This window comes from Magallana gigas, chromosome 2 (genome assembly GCF_963853765.1).
Source record: "Magallana gigas chromosome 2, xbMagGiga1.1, whole genome shotgun sequence".
Classification (NCBI taxonomy): Eukaryota; Metazoa; Mollusca; class Bivalvia; order Ostreida; family Ostreidae; genus Magallana; species Magallana gigas.
Window position 1 is genome coordinate 42,940,852 of NC_088854.1, and position 17,596 is coordinate 42,958,447.

The following is a 17,596-nucleotide window of genomic DNA, read 5'->3' on the forward strand; positions in this document are numbered from 1 at the left end:
AACGACCTGCAAAGTTTGGTAATTTTTCGCAGAGAAATATATGTAACTATACATGTATTTATACTATTTTAAATATCAAAATGATTTTGTTGTGCAAGTAAAGAAAAATAATAAAACAATCTAAATCTAAAAAGATCACGGAGTTTTGTCCATTTATGACCAAATAAATATATCTAGAATGCCTACAGTCTCTCCAAAAACAGCATCAAACAAGCTCTTGACCTCCTCTTTAAAATAATGTCAAATTTTTTGACATTCTATATCTAATAACGGGAAAAGTAATCCCGGTGCCTATATTCAATTTGACATTATTTTAAAGAGGAGGTCAAGAGCTTCTTTGATGCTGTTTTTGGAGAGACTGTAGGCATTCTAGATATAAATGGACAAAACTCCGTGATCTGTTACTTTTATTCTTCGTGTTTCATAGAAAATGGTTAATTAAAACATGATTTTTCATTGTGCTTACCAAAAATGTAAGCCCCGGTACACCCTATGAAACAAAGGTATTGTTATGAAGCATCATTTAAAGAATACATAATATATCTTGAAAATTATAAAACTGTAGGCACCTTTCATTTACTAGATCTTGACCTTAACCCGCCTAAATATAGCTAAATTAATTCATATATTTCAAGACAGTAACCATGTATTAGATATAAGTGACCATTAATATGTAATGTTATATATTTATTTATTATTTAAATATGTATGAATGTTTTAATAATACTATAAATATCACCGTTTCCGTCTTTGTCAAATAAAAAAAAAAAAGCCATTATCTGACAAATCTGGGAAATTGGGCATACAAAAACAACTTTGATAAGACCCTTGGAACAAACCAGGAGGTAAAAGGTGGTTTTTTTTTTTATTTGACCATTTAATTGATGCCTTTTAGCAATAACTTTAAAATGAAGAACAGAAAAATAAGTCCCTGGGGCAGAGGTTTAAAAAAATGTAAAAAATGTGCAAAATTGACACATTTCAAGCAAAAGCCCATATATACATATACAGGGTCCTATGTTAAAAATTAACAAACTTTGATCGAGATGACACCTTAAATTAACAGACGGTGTGATAAATAATGTCTTCTTTTTTTTATCTTAAAATAATAATCATATCAGTAGAACAGAAGGGCAGAACAAATTATATAGACCCGGCCTCGTTAAAGGCTAAATTAAATTCACTTATAAATTAATTAATTTTATCGTTGATTTATACAAAGAAAATTGAATGAGGGTTTTTTTTTCTTCATTATATTCGACAGGCCTTGCATTAATGATTTTTTTAACAGTGTCAGGTTTTTTTTTGTATTTATCTTGTTCATACTGATATCCGTGGTGTACAGCATATATCTACTTACATAACATATATATACACCTTTGTATTTGTTAGGGAAGCTCTGATTGGTCGTTTTATGTAGAGCGGGTCATGGTTTCAGCATTTTAGCGGGAACAATATTACAACTATTAAATATAAAAAGTATGTCAATCTTAAATGTACACGAGTAAGATCATACTAATATACAGTATCAAACAGTCAAAAAGGTCATATGTACCGTAGAACGGACTTTGTCGTGTTAACCGATGTCTCATTAATATTCATGAATATGCATAAACATAGCAGCCATGATACTTCCATGTTGAATTTCTTAACAAGTTTACACTACTACGTTTCTGTGCTTTAAAAAGTAAACACGACGTCGTTTAAGGATATTTCGTGGCCACTTAATGGACACGTCGTCCATCATTACACAAGTAAATCGTGATGAAGAGCAACTCAATTCATTTCCTCCATCGGAAAAGGGTAAGTTTCAGTTTTTCTTGCCAAATCGGACGTTACTGTGCCTAAGCACCTGTACCTCCACTACTGGAATTTAGTCCTTGCTTGTTGATTAGGGGTTTTTGCAACATTTCGATGATAAATTCAATCTTAAGGCACTGTACGAGGAAATTTCTGTATTGTAATTTCATTCTTGAGTTTAAAAGAAATATATTAAGTTTTGTTTATATTTAAAAGGGTGAAGGTCACAAACATGACCGACATGTTTACCTAAAGTTTTGGGCAACTCTTGATGGTGACGATATGTGATTTGTCCGAGCAGTATGTACCAATGGTTTTTTTTATGTGCAAAGATATTTGTGCATTTTTAATATTTTTACAGTGCCCCATGATTAGTGCACCTTATCTATTTTTAACTTGACCTATATATCTGTAAACACAATGGTACACTGCTTGACGATGTAGAAGGTCCCAACAAAAATTAGGTCAAACACCAGACGGCATAAAATGTGGCAGTTGTTTGGCTAAATTTTAAAATCAGTAGAGAGTATAGTAGGCATTTATGTCATGTAAATATGAGATTTCTCATAATATTGAAATTAAGATAATTTCTTACACAAATATCTAATGATTGTAAATATCTGAGCAGAGCAAATTAAAAATAGCAGGTAACAATTGGTCAATGGAACAAGTATCAACACAATGCACTTTGCACAATGTACCATCATTTACTTACTGATTCGCTGTAATATCAAGAAGGTTATCAATCAATGTAGAATGTTTATATATTATGATTGTAGTCAGTCATTCTAAAAATATCATAGTCATGAGATTGCAAGCTGTTTGTGGGTTTTTTCAGGATCCAATAACACCTAATTTTAATTATAATCAGCTTCTGAATCAGTTTTGGGCATCTTAACTTCTCAAGGTTTATTCTTTAAAAAATTCAAACCCTCAAAGGCCTTTTGTTTTTAATGAGGTGAAAATATAGAATAATGTGATTCAAAATCTTAATAGAAACAACTGGAATTGTGAGCTTCCATGTATTTATTGTGCAATCCATAATAAAATTATACATGTATTTACAGTGGTACGTCCTCAATATTCATTATTATACAGAGTACCGTCTAGTGTCAACCAACTGATAATAGCTCGTGAGAAAATTTTACAAAATTACTGAGAACCTCGTCTTTGTGAATATTAGTCCCCGATTGTCACAACTTTCAAATGATGGTTTTTCATTTAGAAAACCCTCAGTTGAAAATTAAAGTCTCTATGAGCCAGTGTATTGTTAGATTGTATAATAAAGTCATTTCAAATTAAATTTGATTGACAGTATCTGAATATGATGGAAACATTTCTAAGTCTTTAGCTTTGTGTTTATCTTTAATATCGACCATATATTTACATTTAATCTACAGGTTATCAGTTGCCTCACTGTAATGTACCTATTCACTAGCTGTTATATTAACTAAATATTTCCTATGAACCATCAAATCAAATTTGTAATGTAAAAACAAGCAAACAAAGAGCTTATATTCATGAATAGGATGATTTACATCAACACTTGTCAGATTTCATTGAGCTTCACAGAACTTTGTTGTCAACACTTTTACAATAAAGAAAATCAGATTTGGGGGTCTAATGTTAAGGTATGTGGACATATCACCAGATCTCCATCCTGAACTATTCTTAGTGTTGAAGGATGTCATATTCATTGTCTTGGTATCGGTTGGATGTATGGAGAGCGTGCACCTAAGAAATGGTGGGTAATTAGATCTACAAGCTAGAGATGGTTGTGTCGGAGCAGGGGAACATGTGCACTGTAATCATGTTGTCTATCCTCGGAGATACCACAACCTCTGAGAGACACTCTCTTGAGCAGACTTAAGTAGATTTAAAACTATTTCTGGTGGTGCAATATCATTTATGTACAGTATAATTGTGGAATTGAGTACCGTGCATAATGGCAAAAGTCAAGGGGACACAGAATGGTATCTATTACCCCAACATTACTATATTTATGCATCTTGACATGAATCCATGTGGGCAAGTTCATATCCTTCTAGGTACATGTATTATAATTGTTAGTACCTCTTCTCTCTATTTCTGTCTATCGTTTCTCTCTATTAATCAGGAAATGCATGAACTAGTAAATCAAATACATATTAAATACATGTACATACACATGATACATGTAATAACATGGAATATGAAAAAAGGTAATGTCAGATACTAACACCTGCAAATTCAATAACATTTGGTCATATCCTACTGCAAAATACAATATATGTATACCATTAATGTTTGGTCATATCCTAGAGAATAGACAAGCAGTAGCTCTTGTTTACTAGTATTCTTCTACCAATAACTCTATACCTAATGGACAGCCTGTCTGTGCAGATTTATCCATACATTTTTTTCTTCATAATAACAGCTGTAAGCTCATTGATCAGTGAGTATTAAATGATCTGGCCTACATCAGAATTTTGAGCTGCTTTGCCCTTCTCTGTTTGCTAAATGCAAGCTAATTAAACCAATGGGAATTTGATTCACTTTTATATTTTGAATTTTTGAAAGATTTTCAGTCTTTGAAGATAAGCATGAATAAAGATATTTTGTTGTTTTACTTTAAAATGAGATCCTTGGTTGCCAGCAGTGAAATGCTTTGTACTGCGTTTGAGCAGTATGAATGAGGTTTATCACTGAATCTTCTATAAACAAAATGGATTACCTATGTGTTTTTAAAAATCTCGTTTTAGGTTTTGAGGTCAACACTTCTTAATGTACATGTAGTTGCATTCAGACTTTAAAGTATATTGAATCAACGTGCCCCGAAAGTTCAAAATCAGAACATGATTCGAGATTAGAGAGTTTGAGATTGAAGGGTGTGCCATTTTGAAACCAACAAAAAAGGAAATGCAGTGTAGTGCATATAATCTTTAGAGAATGTAAATCTATAAGCACTTATATATATAATTGAAGTAATATCACTGAAATACATGTCTGTTTCATAGGGTTATCTACATTTTTTTCTTGAGATAGAACTCTTAAAGTACAAAGACCCAACAGAAAAAGTTTCTTTTCTTTCCAGAATTTGAAACAAGCATATTTATATATATACCGGTACATGTATGATATTATGATTAACATTACTTGTTCCATATAGTAAGGTGTGATAACTCTAAATCATGGGAATAGTTTATTTACACTATAAAATTCAGCTTTTATGTTTGAAAAATTTGCATTATTCTAATAGTGTTTCTATTAAGATAGACAATCATCAATGCCTTGGGCTTGGTGGAAAGATGTAAACTTGTATCATATAATTTGGCTTTTATGTTAGAAAATGTGTAGTGGTCTAATAGTGTTTTTATTACATGTGTTATAAAGAAGTTTTGGTCAAAGACTGTAGCACAGTAGTAAGATGGCAAATATGGCCAAGATTCTGCATTTTGAATTAGTTGTGGGTTCCACCATCCAAAATTTATGAAAATTGAAAGGAAAAATAACTTGCAGTCCCATATATTGTGGTCCCACGTACACCTTGGATATTTATGGGTTTCATTATACAGGTAGTATTCTGTAGCACAGAATTATTTGCATCAGAGTCGCCTAAACATTACCAAGGTACTTTTATACATGCAGCGATCGAGACATAAAATTCAATAACAAAGGTGCAGATAGGGGGTTACGTAGTGACTTTGACTGCGGGGTCTATGCTAAGTAACACTGTATGGTATGAAAACGGATACCAGGAAGAAAAAGTGTAGCCATTGAATGACTGGCATTATTATGGAAGATCATGTCAGACACATCATCTTTTTATCAACTTCATCACCCACTATAATGAAAGAATAGTGGTCCTTAATGAATAGCCATTATTAGCATTTACATACAGTTACTACACTTGGGGCCAAAACATGTAGTTCACTATCCTACGTAGCCATGTGATTCTGCATCAGGGGGGAATATTAATCGGGTCCGAGACAGCTGTTTAAAGCGTGTACATATAGATTTGGACAAAAAACACTTGTGAATTGGCAACATGCCTGGCATTAGGAAAGCCTCATTTCAGTTGATATATGTGAAGGATAAGACATCCTGAAAAAATGAAGAAAACAATCTGTTTGCTTTATGAGCCATGTTTTCATACAGAAACAATTTTTTAAGCTCAAATAAATTGTCCATCTGTCAGTAATGTATTATTCCAGGAGATTGGAGAAAGTCGCATATCGACTTGATCAAATTGTAAATTTTATAGTGTGAAAAGTTCAACTTGGAAACTGAAAGAAAAGGGGGTTGGCTGTACACTGCATTAAGGTTTTATGGTTAAATACATTAAGATTAATAGTGACATAGTCCTTTGGTCACATTTATGAGTGGATTTGGAGTGCTGATCAGTGCAGTTACTGCTGTTTGATTGGCAATGGAAGCCATTTGATGATTATTGGTTATGGTGTAGTTGTGTGAGATCGGTGACAGTTCCCCAGCAACTGAAGGCTTTTCACACAAGTTGTTATGTGATTAAGGAATGTAAAGAGGTTCGCAACTACAGAATGGCAGAGATTTCTTAAGGATGCCAACTATTGGATGCTGGTTGGGAATCCTCAAGATTTGTAAAGCTGTGGTGAAATGGGTTTCGTCATCTTGGAAAGGTTAGCTGATATCAAAATTTGAAAAACAAATCAAGATGGCTGGAAAGAAAAAACAGTTATTTAAAGAATTTGCTCTTGAAATGATTCACATTTTGAAAACAGGGAAGTTTGAAAAGAATGCATTCTATAGGTAGTTTATATCCTACAAAATTGATCAGAAATTTTTTTTAATAGATAGTATATTGCAGACCTACGCATTGAAAACTTAGCTGCAGGTCCCAATTGAAAATATTCTTAAAAGCTCACTGCTCTGCAGGTCTGGAAGAAGGAAATAGATTATTCAATGAAATGGGGTGAAAGGTGTTAAATGACTAGCCATTTTAGTTCCACAGTGTATATTCAACAGAGCCAAGAAATCAGCAGGGATTAAGCAATGTTGCTTAACACTCTTAACACAGAAGACCCCCCTGTTCTTGTACAAGACTAAGCTGCCTGTTACATATAGGTCACAGGAATACATGTAACTCTAGTTAATTACTCTTACCCATGTTCTGAGTGCACCTGTGGATATGATACCTGCATTTTCCATGCTCAATATCATCAGAAAGTATCATTCAACAATTAGTTATTTCTGTAGGTTGACCCTAGCACCTTGTACCTGTGTAGCTTTAGTATTTTCTTTTTTGTTCATTTGCCTTCAGGCCTTTGATTACTTTATTCATCCTTGTTACATCCTGGGTTAAGACATCGAAAACATGACGTGGCCAGGAAAATTCATTTTGAATATGGGCCTCTCACTGACAATAGCATGTACTTCAGTATTGATAACTCCATTTTCATCATTCTAGAATACTTCATAAAAGACCTGCCAAAATGAATTTGTGTTGTTCAGTATGACTTGGTAATATGATAGTATATTACTCACTCCTATGGATTTTATGTTCATTTCTCCCGCTTTTGTTGAACCCCAATGAACGATGTCCTCGCCAAATATTGGCCCCCTGAACATCAGGCCAAGAGATCAGTTTACTGGCCCTCACTGACAAAATCAAAATTCTTATTTGAAAAGGGATCACCTTAAGACTGCAATATTGGCTTGACAGTAGGATCATTTATTTTATGATGGGGATATTCAGAGGAGCCTTCTTGTCTGAAAATCAATAGCCTTAGAAGCCTCCTTCGTAGAGTTAGTGTACAGAATATGTCACATTTAAATCTGGACACTCCCTTTATACATGTATTTTTATTTTCAAAAGATATTCTGCAAGTTAGATCTAAAATAAGAACTGTAAGAAGGCGAGAAAAAGGCCAGATGGATATGCATTAATTAAGACTTTTCATATTACTAAGTGGATTAGATAACATGCAAAGTGTCGTTTACTCTATTTATAAATTAGAACAAAGGTCAGATTATTTTGGGAGTTTAACTGCTAGATGATTAAAAGGAAGTTGTATAATCGCGGCTATAGGTGCACAGTCTGATGCTTTACACAACTGTTTCATGTCATCGTGTCTTGTTTATTTCAGGCTCGTCGACGGAGTCCAGCACCAACTCCTTGAAGAAACCTCGTAATCGTAACATATTTAGTAACTTTCTGTGCTGTTTTGGGAATACGAATAACAACAACACTCAGACAAGTAATTGTCAAGTTCCTGTTGTGGAGGAGAATGGAAACCCTAGGGTACGCTTACAACACAAAAATACACACAATCAAATTAGTCAAGCTAAAATAAGGGACTCAGGACTTGTAATGTACATATTATGCATTTGTATTAGTCATATCATAGGTAAACTTTTAAATGAAGAAGTACTGTAAAATATTAATGAAGAAAGAATTTAACAGTTATAACGTGATGTAGTATATATTCTACATTCAGTTTGACTAGAAAATGTGATGAGACAAAGTGGAGCATTCCCCATAATGTTGTGTTTCAATCTATTATTTTTATAATTGTGGAAAATGTACATATGATGGTTGTATTTGTTGTTTTAGAGCCCTGCTGAAAAGTACCTTCTTCCAGCTGTCCTGAACAAGGACACCAATAAAATCTGTGCTGTGATTGATCTGGACGAAACTCTTGTCCATAGCTCTTTTAAGGTATGACAATGCGAGAGAAGAACGGGTCTCTTTCTTCCTCATTTGCTACATGGTTTACACTGATTTGACTTCTTGGTTTTCAATCTATAATGCAAGTCTCCATGTTTAGTCTTGTTGAAATCGTCCAATCAATATTTCAGTGGCTTGTCATGTACATCTGATTTGTAACATGACGTTCATAGAATTGAAATTATCTCTATTAGATTAAATGTTGAATTTTGATGAAATAAAACATAAAGATTGTTGATATTTGTCCATAAAATGAAGGAATGTTTTGTAAGGCATCCTGCTGATTTCTCACTTTTTCTGTTGTAGCCTATCAGCAATGCTGATTTCATAGTTCCTGTTGAAATAGAAGGCACAGTTCACCAAGTAAGACCCTTAATGCTTCGTGCGTTTGCAGGTTCTGTATTATGTAATCATATTCCAACAGCATTGAAAGTAACTTGAAATTAACATTTAACTGCCATAATTTTGGTGAATAACTATTGAATTTGATAATGGAACTCAGAGGGGTTTGTGTTCAGTCGTTAAATTTCAAGTGTCTCTTTAGAGTTATGTATTCACCCTCACACAATGCAAGAATTTGAATATTATGCTGAATGTTTTCTATAAGACAAATGTATTAAGTCAGTGTTTCAATGATAAAGATCTTATTACAACGATACACATCCTGATGTGAACTGATATGATAACAAAAAATAATTACTATCATACCAGTACCGATAGCTGTATTCATTTCATGTGATGTCTCTTCTCAGGTTTACGTTCTAAAGCGGCCTTATGTTGATGAGTTCCTGAAAAAGATGGGAGAGATGTTCGAATGCGTATTATTTACTGCTAGTTTAGCTAAGGTAAGCATTGCAAGTCAGTGCATGATTGCATGTAAACTTGGCACTGGGTTCTGAATTTAATGACAACGATGTTTGCAAACCATTTATCAAAAACTTGACTTTGACTCTGTATAAAACTGTGCTGTTTATTCAGGGAGACGATTATCTAAGTGATTGTTTTTATTCTGTTGCAGTATGCTGATCCTGTGGCAGACTTGTTAGACAAGTGGGGGGTCTTCAGGTCAAGGTTATTCAGGGAATCATGTGTCTTTCACCGAGGCAACTATGTCAAAGTAAGAAAACGTGTCTCCATGAATTTTTACCCTGCTATGTCTGTAAACAAAATTTTTGAAAATGCAGACACTGTCAAGGCTCTCTGTAAACCTAAATGTCTCAACAACAAAAAAAGGGCCTCCATATAAATCTCATAATTAGATAAAACTTTGCCCACTGGTAGGACATGACTGCATTAAGAGCCAAAGCCAGAGTCATTTGATAGTGCATTCAACAAGCAGGAAAAGGTCTCAAGTTTTAAGTCACATGAAGATTTACATGTACAAGTATATATATATATATATTTCTACCTGTATTTTATCCTCCCCCCCCCCTCTTAAACACAGCCCCATTAACCCACAACACACAAAATATGTACATATGCACTTCAATTGATCAAATGACAGTTCCATGACTGATTGAAATAAACAAAGTACCATAGAAGCATATATTTATATTACTAAAAACAATCATAATGAATAATTGTTAACACATGGAGATAGGACACACACCACTCTAGTGGGCTGATGTTGTTTCATAAGATTACTTGACACGTGTAAGCACTGGTATGTAAATTCATCAGTTATCTTCTTCTATTGAAAAATGTTTTAGAGGCGAATAATTATAGATGGAGTTGTTATCTAATCAAATGTAAATACAATCAATACACCAAGATTATTGTGCATATCAATGTATGTTGACCTGCAAACATTAATCTTGCTATCAGAAAAATGTGAAATGGGATAGATAACAGTGTCCATAAATCATCAAATCTTTTATGTTTTAGTGTATGTATTGGGAAAAGATTTCAAGATTTTCCTTTATGCAATAATGTCTGTCAGCTTTAATATGAAATGTTTTGCTGAAAGCCAGTGCTACATTTTCCCATAAATTATCAACAGACAAAATAAAAAGTGTTCTAGTTCCTGCAACATTCAAATGATTACAAAAAGAAGTTACAAAAGTTTGCCCATAATTTCATGTAAAACCTCTAGGAACACATGAAAAAAAAAGATTGAAATGTGAGTCCACTTCCCCCTTGTAGAATTATGTGCTTTACAAATTACGTAATATTTTTTTAAAAATGACAGATGCATTGTTTGATTAAAAAGATCATTTTTGATACACTAAGGAAGCTAAGAGATATAATAATGAGGACATTTCATTTAGGTAACCATATCAAGTTATACATAATGTAGTTATGAATTGTGCAAGCCAAGTACCGGTACTTTAGAGGCCCTTTTAATGTTTTGTTTTGATTCGGTTTTTTTTTTCCATAAGACCATTTTGTTTTCTAACTAACAGATCTATTCACAAAATTAAAGTCGCTCAAAGCTGTCACTTTATTGATGAATGTTAAATGGTATATCACTTTTTCACTGAATGATTAGGATTCCACCTTAAAATTTTTTTTTTCAAATTGATGACCTCATACAAAACATTAATATTTGTCTTTACTTATGATCATGCAGGTTTTTCATTGTCAGTTTCAATCTGTGGTTATCCTCCACAACAGAGATAACACTCTGCCTTGTCTTTCAGGACCTGAGTCGACTGGGGCGAGATTTGGCTCAAGTAGTCATTATAGACAATTCACCAGCTTCTTACATCTTCCATCCAGACAATGCTGTAAGTAGTGTGTCAGTAAAGTGTTTTACACTTTTATACAGAATTACAGTGTGCTGTTACCATAAATATGCAAGGAAAGACTTAGCAATGTATCATATAGACTGCTTCTCATGGTATGTACATGCACAAATCCCATAATGCAGCAGAGAATAACTTGTATTACATGTCAGAAACAAGAAAACAATAGACTGGCTCCCTATTTTTGTGACTTGATATACATTTTCCGGTGTGGAACTTGAAAGGATGCCATATTCAACTACCAGTTCATGATCGTTGATGGTGTTCAGTGAAAAGAATCTTGTGGTTTTGTATCTGCAATTAATTCTTATACCGGGTACGCCGGTGTTTAAGTGGATTCAATATGACGTGGCATGGTACATATGTCCACTCAACATGAGCTAGATATTGACTATAGTATACTATATATGGCAATAAATATAGTGTGCTCAATTAACATAACTCTTACAACATTTTATTACCAATTGCAAGCTATCTTCACCTATAATATTTAACATTAAAGTTGTATATTGTGAACAAACTGATGATCTGATTTCAAAATAGTTCTGCATTTGTTATGTTGACACTGCGTTATATTATAGGTTGGGGTGAATTCCTGGTTTGATGACATGACTGACACGGAGCTACTAGACTTGTTACCATTTTTTGAAGGATTATCAAAAGTAGACAATGTGTATCAAGTGCTAAAAAATCAGAATCGACGAAACTCTTCATGATGCCAGTCTGCAGTAGAGGCTCAGTCAAACATCAAAACGATACAGAGACAAAAGTGCTTACAAGACGCTGCTCAGTATCGTCTGATGCATCACAATCCAAGAATGGACTTGAAAAACAAAATTCAAGATAACTTGGAATGTGTGGGATCAGACATGTATTGTTTGACTACTCTTTTCTGATGTTTATGCAAATTGTGAGTTCACAAATAGCAAAACATTATGGAAAATATTTTTTGCCTAACAAACTTGTACAACATATAAGGAAAAAATATATATTTTTGTTTGTTTTGTATGTGCAACGATTTTATTAACCGTTATGGAGAGTTAACTAAGTATGTTGCTGTCGTTTTACAACATTTGTTATGTTTCATTTTGTTTCTTATTTTAAAGAGGAAATTTTGTTTACAATGACATTTTTTAATAGAAATTTTTAGAATTTGTTGCATCATAGAAGTTTTATTTGAGAGGTTTTAAGAGGTTTTAATATGAATTTTTTTTACGAAAGAGCATTATCATAGATGATGAAGTTATTGTAGTGTTCTGCTTATCAATCAAGGGGTTTACTATTGTAAACAGAAGTTCAGTTTTAAAAGAGCCGTCAATTTGTATCAAAGTTATAGTAATTTTCAGTGGAAACATCCATTAGTGATCAGATATTGAGCAATCACAAGGCATTTATGAAATCTGCAGAATTAGGTGCGAAGTTAACCAGCACATTTATCATAAATTCGGCTTTCATGTCTGAGATTGTGTTATATGTTTGGTTGTGACGCACTGCGAACAAACTGCATCTACCCCTTAAAATCTTGAAATATACAAAATCTACATTTTTCAGTGTGTAACATTCTTTTTGTGATTTGTTGGCTATAAAAAGATAAATTGCGACTTAACAGTATGGTGCATTCACTATTAATTTTGCCTTTGTTTATTTTCCTGGCACACAAAAAAAAACGGTTTGTAGAATAGGGTTAAATTACATATGATGCAAGTGCCTTACTTTTTGATGTAATCACCTCTTATGCAGATGGGCTGTTTTTGCTTCAGTTCTAGATTTAGCATGAACTTTATTTAGGGATCAACTAACATGACATTAGTAGGGTAGAGATACAAAATACAGCTATTTTAATAGCGTCAATCTTCGGTATTACAAGCATTTCATTTTCTCAACAAAAAGAAAAGTCAAGTTAAGTATAACTTTTTCATTTTGGTTGATCTACATGTAAATGTACATGAACTTGAATAAGCATATCTGTGTCTTTTTAATGAATGTATGTACAATTTCACAAAATCAAAAATATCTCTTGAAATTTTTAAAATTTTTGTTGAAAAATACAATGGTTTGAACATTCATATGATTATGTTTAAATAAGATTACTTAGTAAATGTTTGATTATCATCTCGAGACTCTTTTAAAGCTTTTAGTAACTTTGGTTTGTATATGACTGCGGTGGCCATCCTTTCCTCTCAGTGTTGAATTTAAATCCTTTGCCCAGTCCTGGCAGCTATGTGTGCTTTATTAGTGATGAATAGACTTTTTTTCTCACTCAGTTGTACTCTTCTGAAATAACTCTGAAATTTTTCTATGAAAACCAGAGAGTAGAAATTTGAATCTTTGCATTGATGCAGTTTATCTAATTTCAAATTGGTATTCAAGTTTTGTGCGGCAAAGGGCATTTATAAAACTTGTGTTAATTTTTTTTTTTAATGAAGTGAGTTATTTTGCAAATCTGTGATATAATTTTTGAACTGCCTAGTGTCCTTTTATTTTTCCTGTTTAAGGCTGTTAATTGATAGCCCTTCCTTCTTTTATTTGAATTTTCTTTGGCACATGTAAATGCAAGAACTCTGAAATGCTTGCATTGGTCATTTTATTTTTTCTCAGACAGAAGGAAGGGTGGAATCAATTTGAACAGAAATAAAGCTGTTGTTTTGAATATTTGAATACGAAATAAGACAACAGTGATTGGTCCGCATGAAGCACTAGCTGTAGGTAGGACTGTTATTCTTGCATCCTTTTAATTGAACGGGTTCCAATAAATGCAAACGTAAATTTGCATTTTAAAGTATTTTCAAAGGTTATTGGTTTTTTTTTTTAAAACTTTAACGGTATCTTTCACGGGATAACTTGTACAATTGTCTAAGCATTGTGGCGTTTTTTTTGCTTTGTACGTCAACAATCCGGGTACCTTAATTAATTTTCCTTCTTTAATCTGAACTCTAGGGGTAGCCCTCCCACCGAAGTGACATTCATTTCTAGATACATAAAGGGTTCATTTGTGCTAGGAAGCCAATTTAAAAACATCTGCTAATATTTTGTACATGTATGTTAATACCGGATCACGTTATCTACAATAGATTATATTATATAGAATTGTCTTTATTATTATATATAATAATATTTATCTACATTGTAAATATGTATGTATGTGAGTGTTTTTTTGCATATAGGATTATTATACATGTATCGAAAAATTAATTACTCTATTTTCTTGTATATATATAGGATGTCTCAGTTTCTGTGGCATTTGTTTCATCAAACAGGCATTTCATTTTGAATGTGTGTGCCTCAATGATAAACTGTATTCAGAGATGTATGTAACCACTATCAACTTGAATTTGTACTCATTTTACAAAATTTAGAAAAATAAATTGGGAAAATTTTGCTAAAAAGATTTATCCCCTTTAAAATTAATCAGCTATTTTCGAATACCACAATGTTTACAAATTATGTGGGGGTATATTTTTTTTTTTTTACTCTTTTGTTAAATGTCAAAGAGATTTGGGTATGTATGTAGGGTGTGTAAGAGGGTACTACATTGGGTACATCACCTGTGGAACAACACTGTGTTGTACGGAGAATGAGGGCTGCATGATGAACCAGTCGCGCTACTAGTGAGAGTTATTAACCTGTATGCTTTATTTTTTATCAGCTGCTGTAGTAAAAGTTTTTACTGTGTTTGGTTTTGTGAACTTCATTAACTTTGTAATTGCACAGTGGTTTTCTCCCCTTCCTAACATGATGCTTAGATAAAGAGACAGTTGTCATTTTAGTAAAGAAAACAAAAGCATTATGATAATTTTTTTGCTGTTGATGAATTGATTTAGCACATCAGTATTGTATTGGAGTAGTTCTTGATCACCGAACCGTCTTTTCTATAGTTGTACAGTGCACATCTCTCTGATTGAATGTTTCAGTATCCTTTTGTTTATACCATGTAAATAGAGAAATAATTTTAGACTTTTATACTGTACAAATACAAGTCAACTAACCCCCAGTGGTGTTGGGTATAGTGTATCCAATTGAATGAAACAACAGAACATGAATAAAATACATCTACTTTTGTCTGACTTTGGATTCATTTCTCTTTCAAATGTCGCCATGCATTCTTCATTATGTTTAGAACATCTTTTAAATGAAGCAATAGTTTCCTCTATATGATATCACCTCTGTAATATTCATGGTTTGGTAGACTTATAATACGTACATTTATGTTAATGTATTTGTTGGTTGACATGCGTGGATCCAGAAAAATTTCCTAGGGGAGACATCCGAGAGAGGTCTGTGTTTGGAGGAGTGGGGGGGGGGGTCCCAATGCTGTTTTTGGTAATTTTAATGTAAATAAAAGAAATTTTAGTACTCCAGGGGGTCCAACCCCGTCCCCCCAATTACAGATCCGCGCTTCGAAGGGATGAAAATGTGTTCAATGGCAGATAATATCAGTCCAAGGATTTATTGGAAATATGCGTGCTTCGGGGTGGGGTGACAATAAAGCTACATTGAACATTTTTTTTTAAAGAGTTCCTTTATTTTATATTAATATAATCACAAAACTGCTCGAGTTTCCATCAACATGAAAAATACTCATGCCCTCGTTATATTTTTATTTTTGGTACTTTCTTGTAGAGTGGTTATGACAACGAGGTACAATGTAGCTGCAGGTCTGTAGCTCTCGGTCTGAAAAAATTCGGATGACGAGTAGGTCATCCAGACCTACAGCTAGGTAAAATGCATAGAGCGCATCATCACCCCACCCTCCACTCACCACAACCACCAACAGAAAAATATTGTTTTGGTATAACTGCATTAATTCCACATTAAAATATTTTTTGGTCTTCATATTCGGCTTTTGCAATTAGGCTTTATGAATTATGCAGGCACGTAGCTTCGTTTTTGAAAGTGGGGGGGGGGGGGCAGACTCATCCAAAAAATCTTGACAAGCAAAAAAAAAAAAAAAAGGGTTTCCTAAAATCTTCAAAATCCTAATCGGGGGGGGGGGGGGGGCTGGGGTACTTTATAACTTCAATTTCACTCCTCATTTCCTTATTTTCATATCAATGCTAGCGCCAGGCCCCCCCCCCCTGCCCCCCCCCCCCCTGATGCTACGTGCCTGTTATGAAAAAGGAAGATTTTTACACCCGTTCTGGAACCGTTTTGTATACTTTAGCATCTGAGAGAAAATACCTGTAGACAGATGATTCTTTTGCAATTTTGTAAAATTCTAAAGAATATGTTGAGTTATACTAGACAACGTTCGAGCACTCACGCAATTTCATTTTGTAAATGGATTATTCTCCTTCAATAACGGCTATTTAAGAAAGCATATCTAAATGCAGAAAAAAATTCCAAAATTTCTGTGGCATTTTCGCCGATAATTATAGGACGATAGAAACACTAAGTTTCGATTAGAAAAACATATTACATTGTTCATCAAAACAAAAGGCTGTCCTCTCCCAATTCAGAGGAGGTAGCGGATTCAGAACATCAAATTTTAATTAGATTGAAAAAAGGCAATAAAAAAAACCCCAAAACAACAACGAAATGTTAAATGTAATAACATTATTTTTCATGACGACTCGAAGCTTCTTGTTGTTAATTTTGGCTAATGAATTTAAAATAAGTACATGTATGTACATGTATATATCAACGTTTCTGACATTAATTGTACATACTATTCTACCGACAAGAAGGCAAGAGAGAGAGAGAGAGAGAGAGAGAGAGAACATCGTTGGTGCAAATATCCAGAATCTCGCAGATACTACATGTACATGCTAGTTACTTAGGCCCCAAAGGCAATATTTTCAAAATGTTTTATATTCAGTTCTATTTCACGCTTCTTGATCGAAAGATTTAGATTGTTTATTCATACATTCACCAATTATTAAATTTTACCAAGATTTGCTAGCAAAAATTTACATCGCCAATATTGGAATAATATATGCATTGTTTAAAATAGATCGACTGAATTGACTAGATCGACTAGCTATCAAAATATGCATGATCAAATAATATGTTTTATGGTGTGTTTTTTTAAACTCAGACATCCTTTTTTATTATTTGTCGAAAAAATGAAATGCAATCTTAATTAATATTTTCTAAAATAGTTTGACATTTTGCAATTTTTTTTTTTAAAGTTTGTCTGCATACAATGTATGCTTAAATTACATGTATACATGGTATATGTACGGTGCTTTATAATACCAAAAACGTTAATTATTGAGCATAACTGGAAAATATTAAAAGAAAATTCTACCAATTAAACGCAAAATGTGATCCAGAGAATATTAAAATCGAGTAAAAGTCCAAAAACTTTTCTTCATATCAGGTGAAAAAGAATGCATTACTGAAAATTAAATTATCCATTTTCCCGGCG

At 33.2% G+C, this 17,596-nt stretch overlaps 1 protein-coding gene across 2 annotated transcripts; it reads left to right on the forward strand.

Annotated features, from left to right (window-relative positions):
- The first annotated feature begins 1,604 nt into the window (after positions 1 to 1,604).
- LOC105333567 (CTD small phosphatase-like protein) lies at positions 1,605 to 15,287 on the forward strand. 2 transcript variants are annotated; one of them, XM_011436611.4, is made up of 8 exons: positions 1,605 to 1,803; positions 7,905 to 8,059; positions 8,372 to 8,476; positions 8,792 to 8,848; positions 9,238 to 9,330; positions 9,504 to 9,602; positions 11,125 to 11,211; positions 11,811 to 15,287. In XM_011436611.4, the coding sequence occupies exons 1-8, from the start codon at positions 1,728 to 1,730 to the stop codon at positions 11,943 to 11,945; spliced, it is 807 nt and encodes a 268-aa protein (XP_011434913.3). In that variant the 5' UTR covers positions 1,605 to 1,727; the 3' UTR covers positions 11,946 to 15,287. The 2 variants fall into 2 exon arrangements, with proteins under 2 accessions (XP_011434913.3, XP_034301105.2); XM_034445214.2 differs by lacking the exon at positions 1,605 to 1,803 and adding an exon at positions 6,283 to 6,437.
- The last annotated feature ends 2,309 nt before the right edge of the window (positions 15,288 to 17,596 follow it).

What these genes read in the sequence shown, in the direction of transcription:
- LOC105333567 (XM_034445214.2), top strand. Translation starts at nt 6,359, where the DNA reads ATGCCAACTATTGGATGCTGGTTGGGAATCCTCAAGATTTGTAAAGCT. An exon ending in GGTTTCGTCATCTTGGAAAG is followed by an intron (nt 6,438 to 7,904) that starts GTTAGCTGATAT and finishes TGTTTATTTCAG; the next exon opens with GCTCGTCGACGGAGTCCAGC. An exon ending in TTACTGCTAGTTTAGCTAAG is followed by an intron (nt 9,331 to 9,503) that starts GTAAGCATTGCA and finishes ATTCTGTTGCAG; the next exon opens with TATGCTGATCCTGTGGCAGA.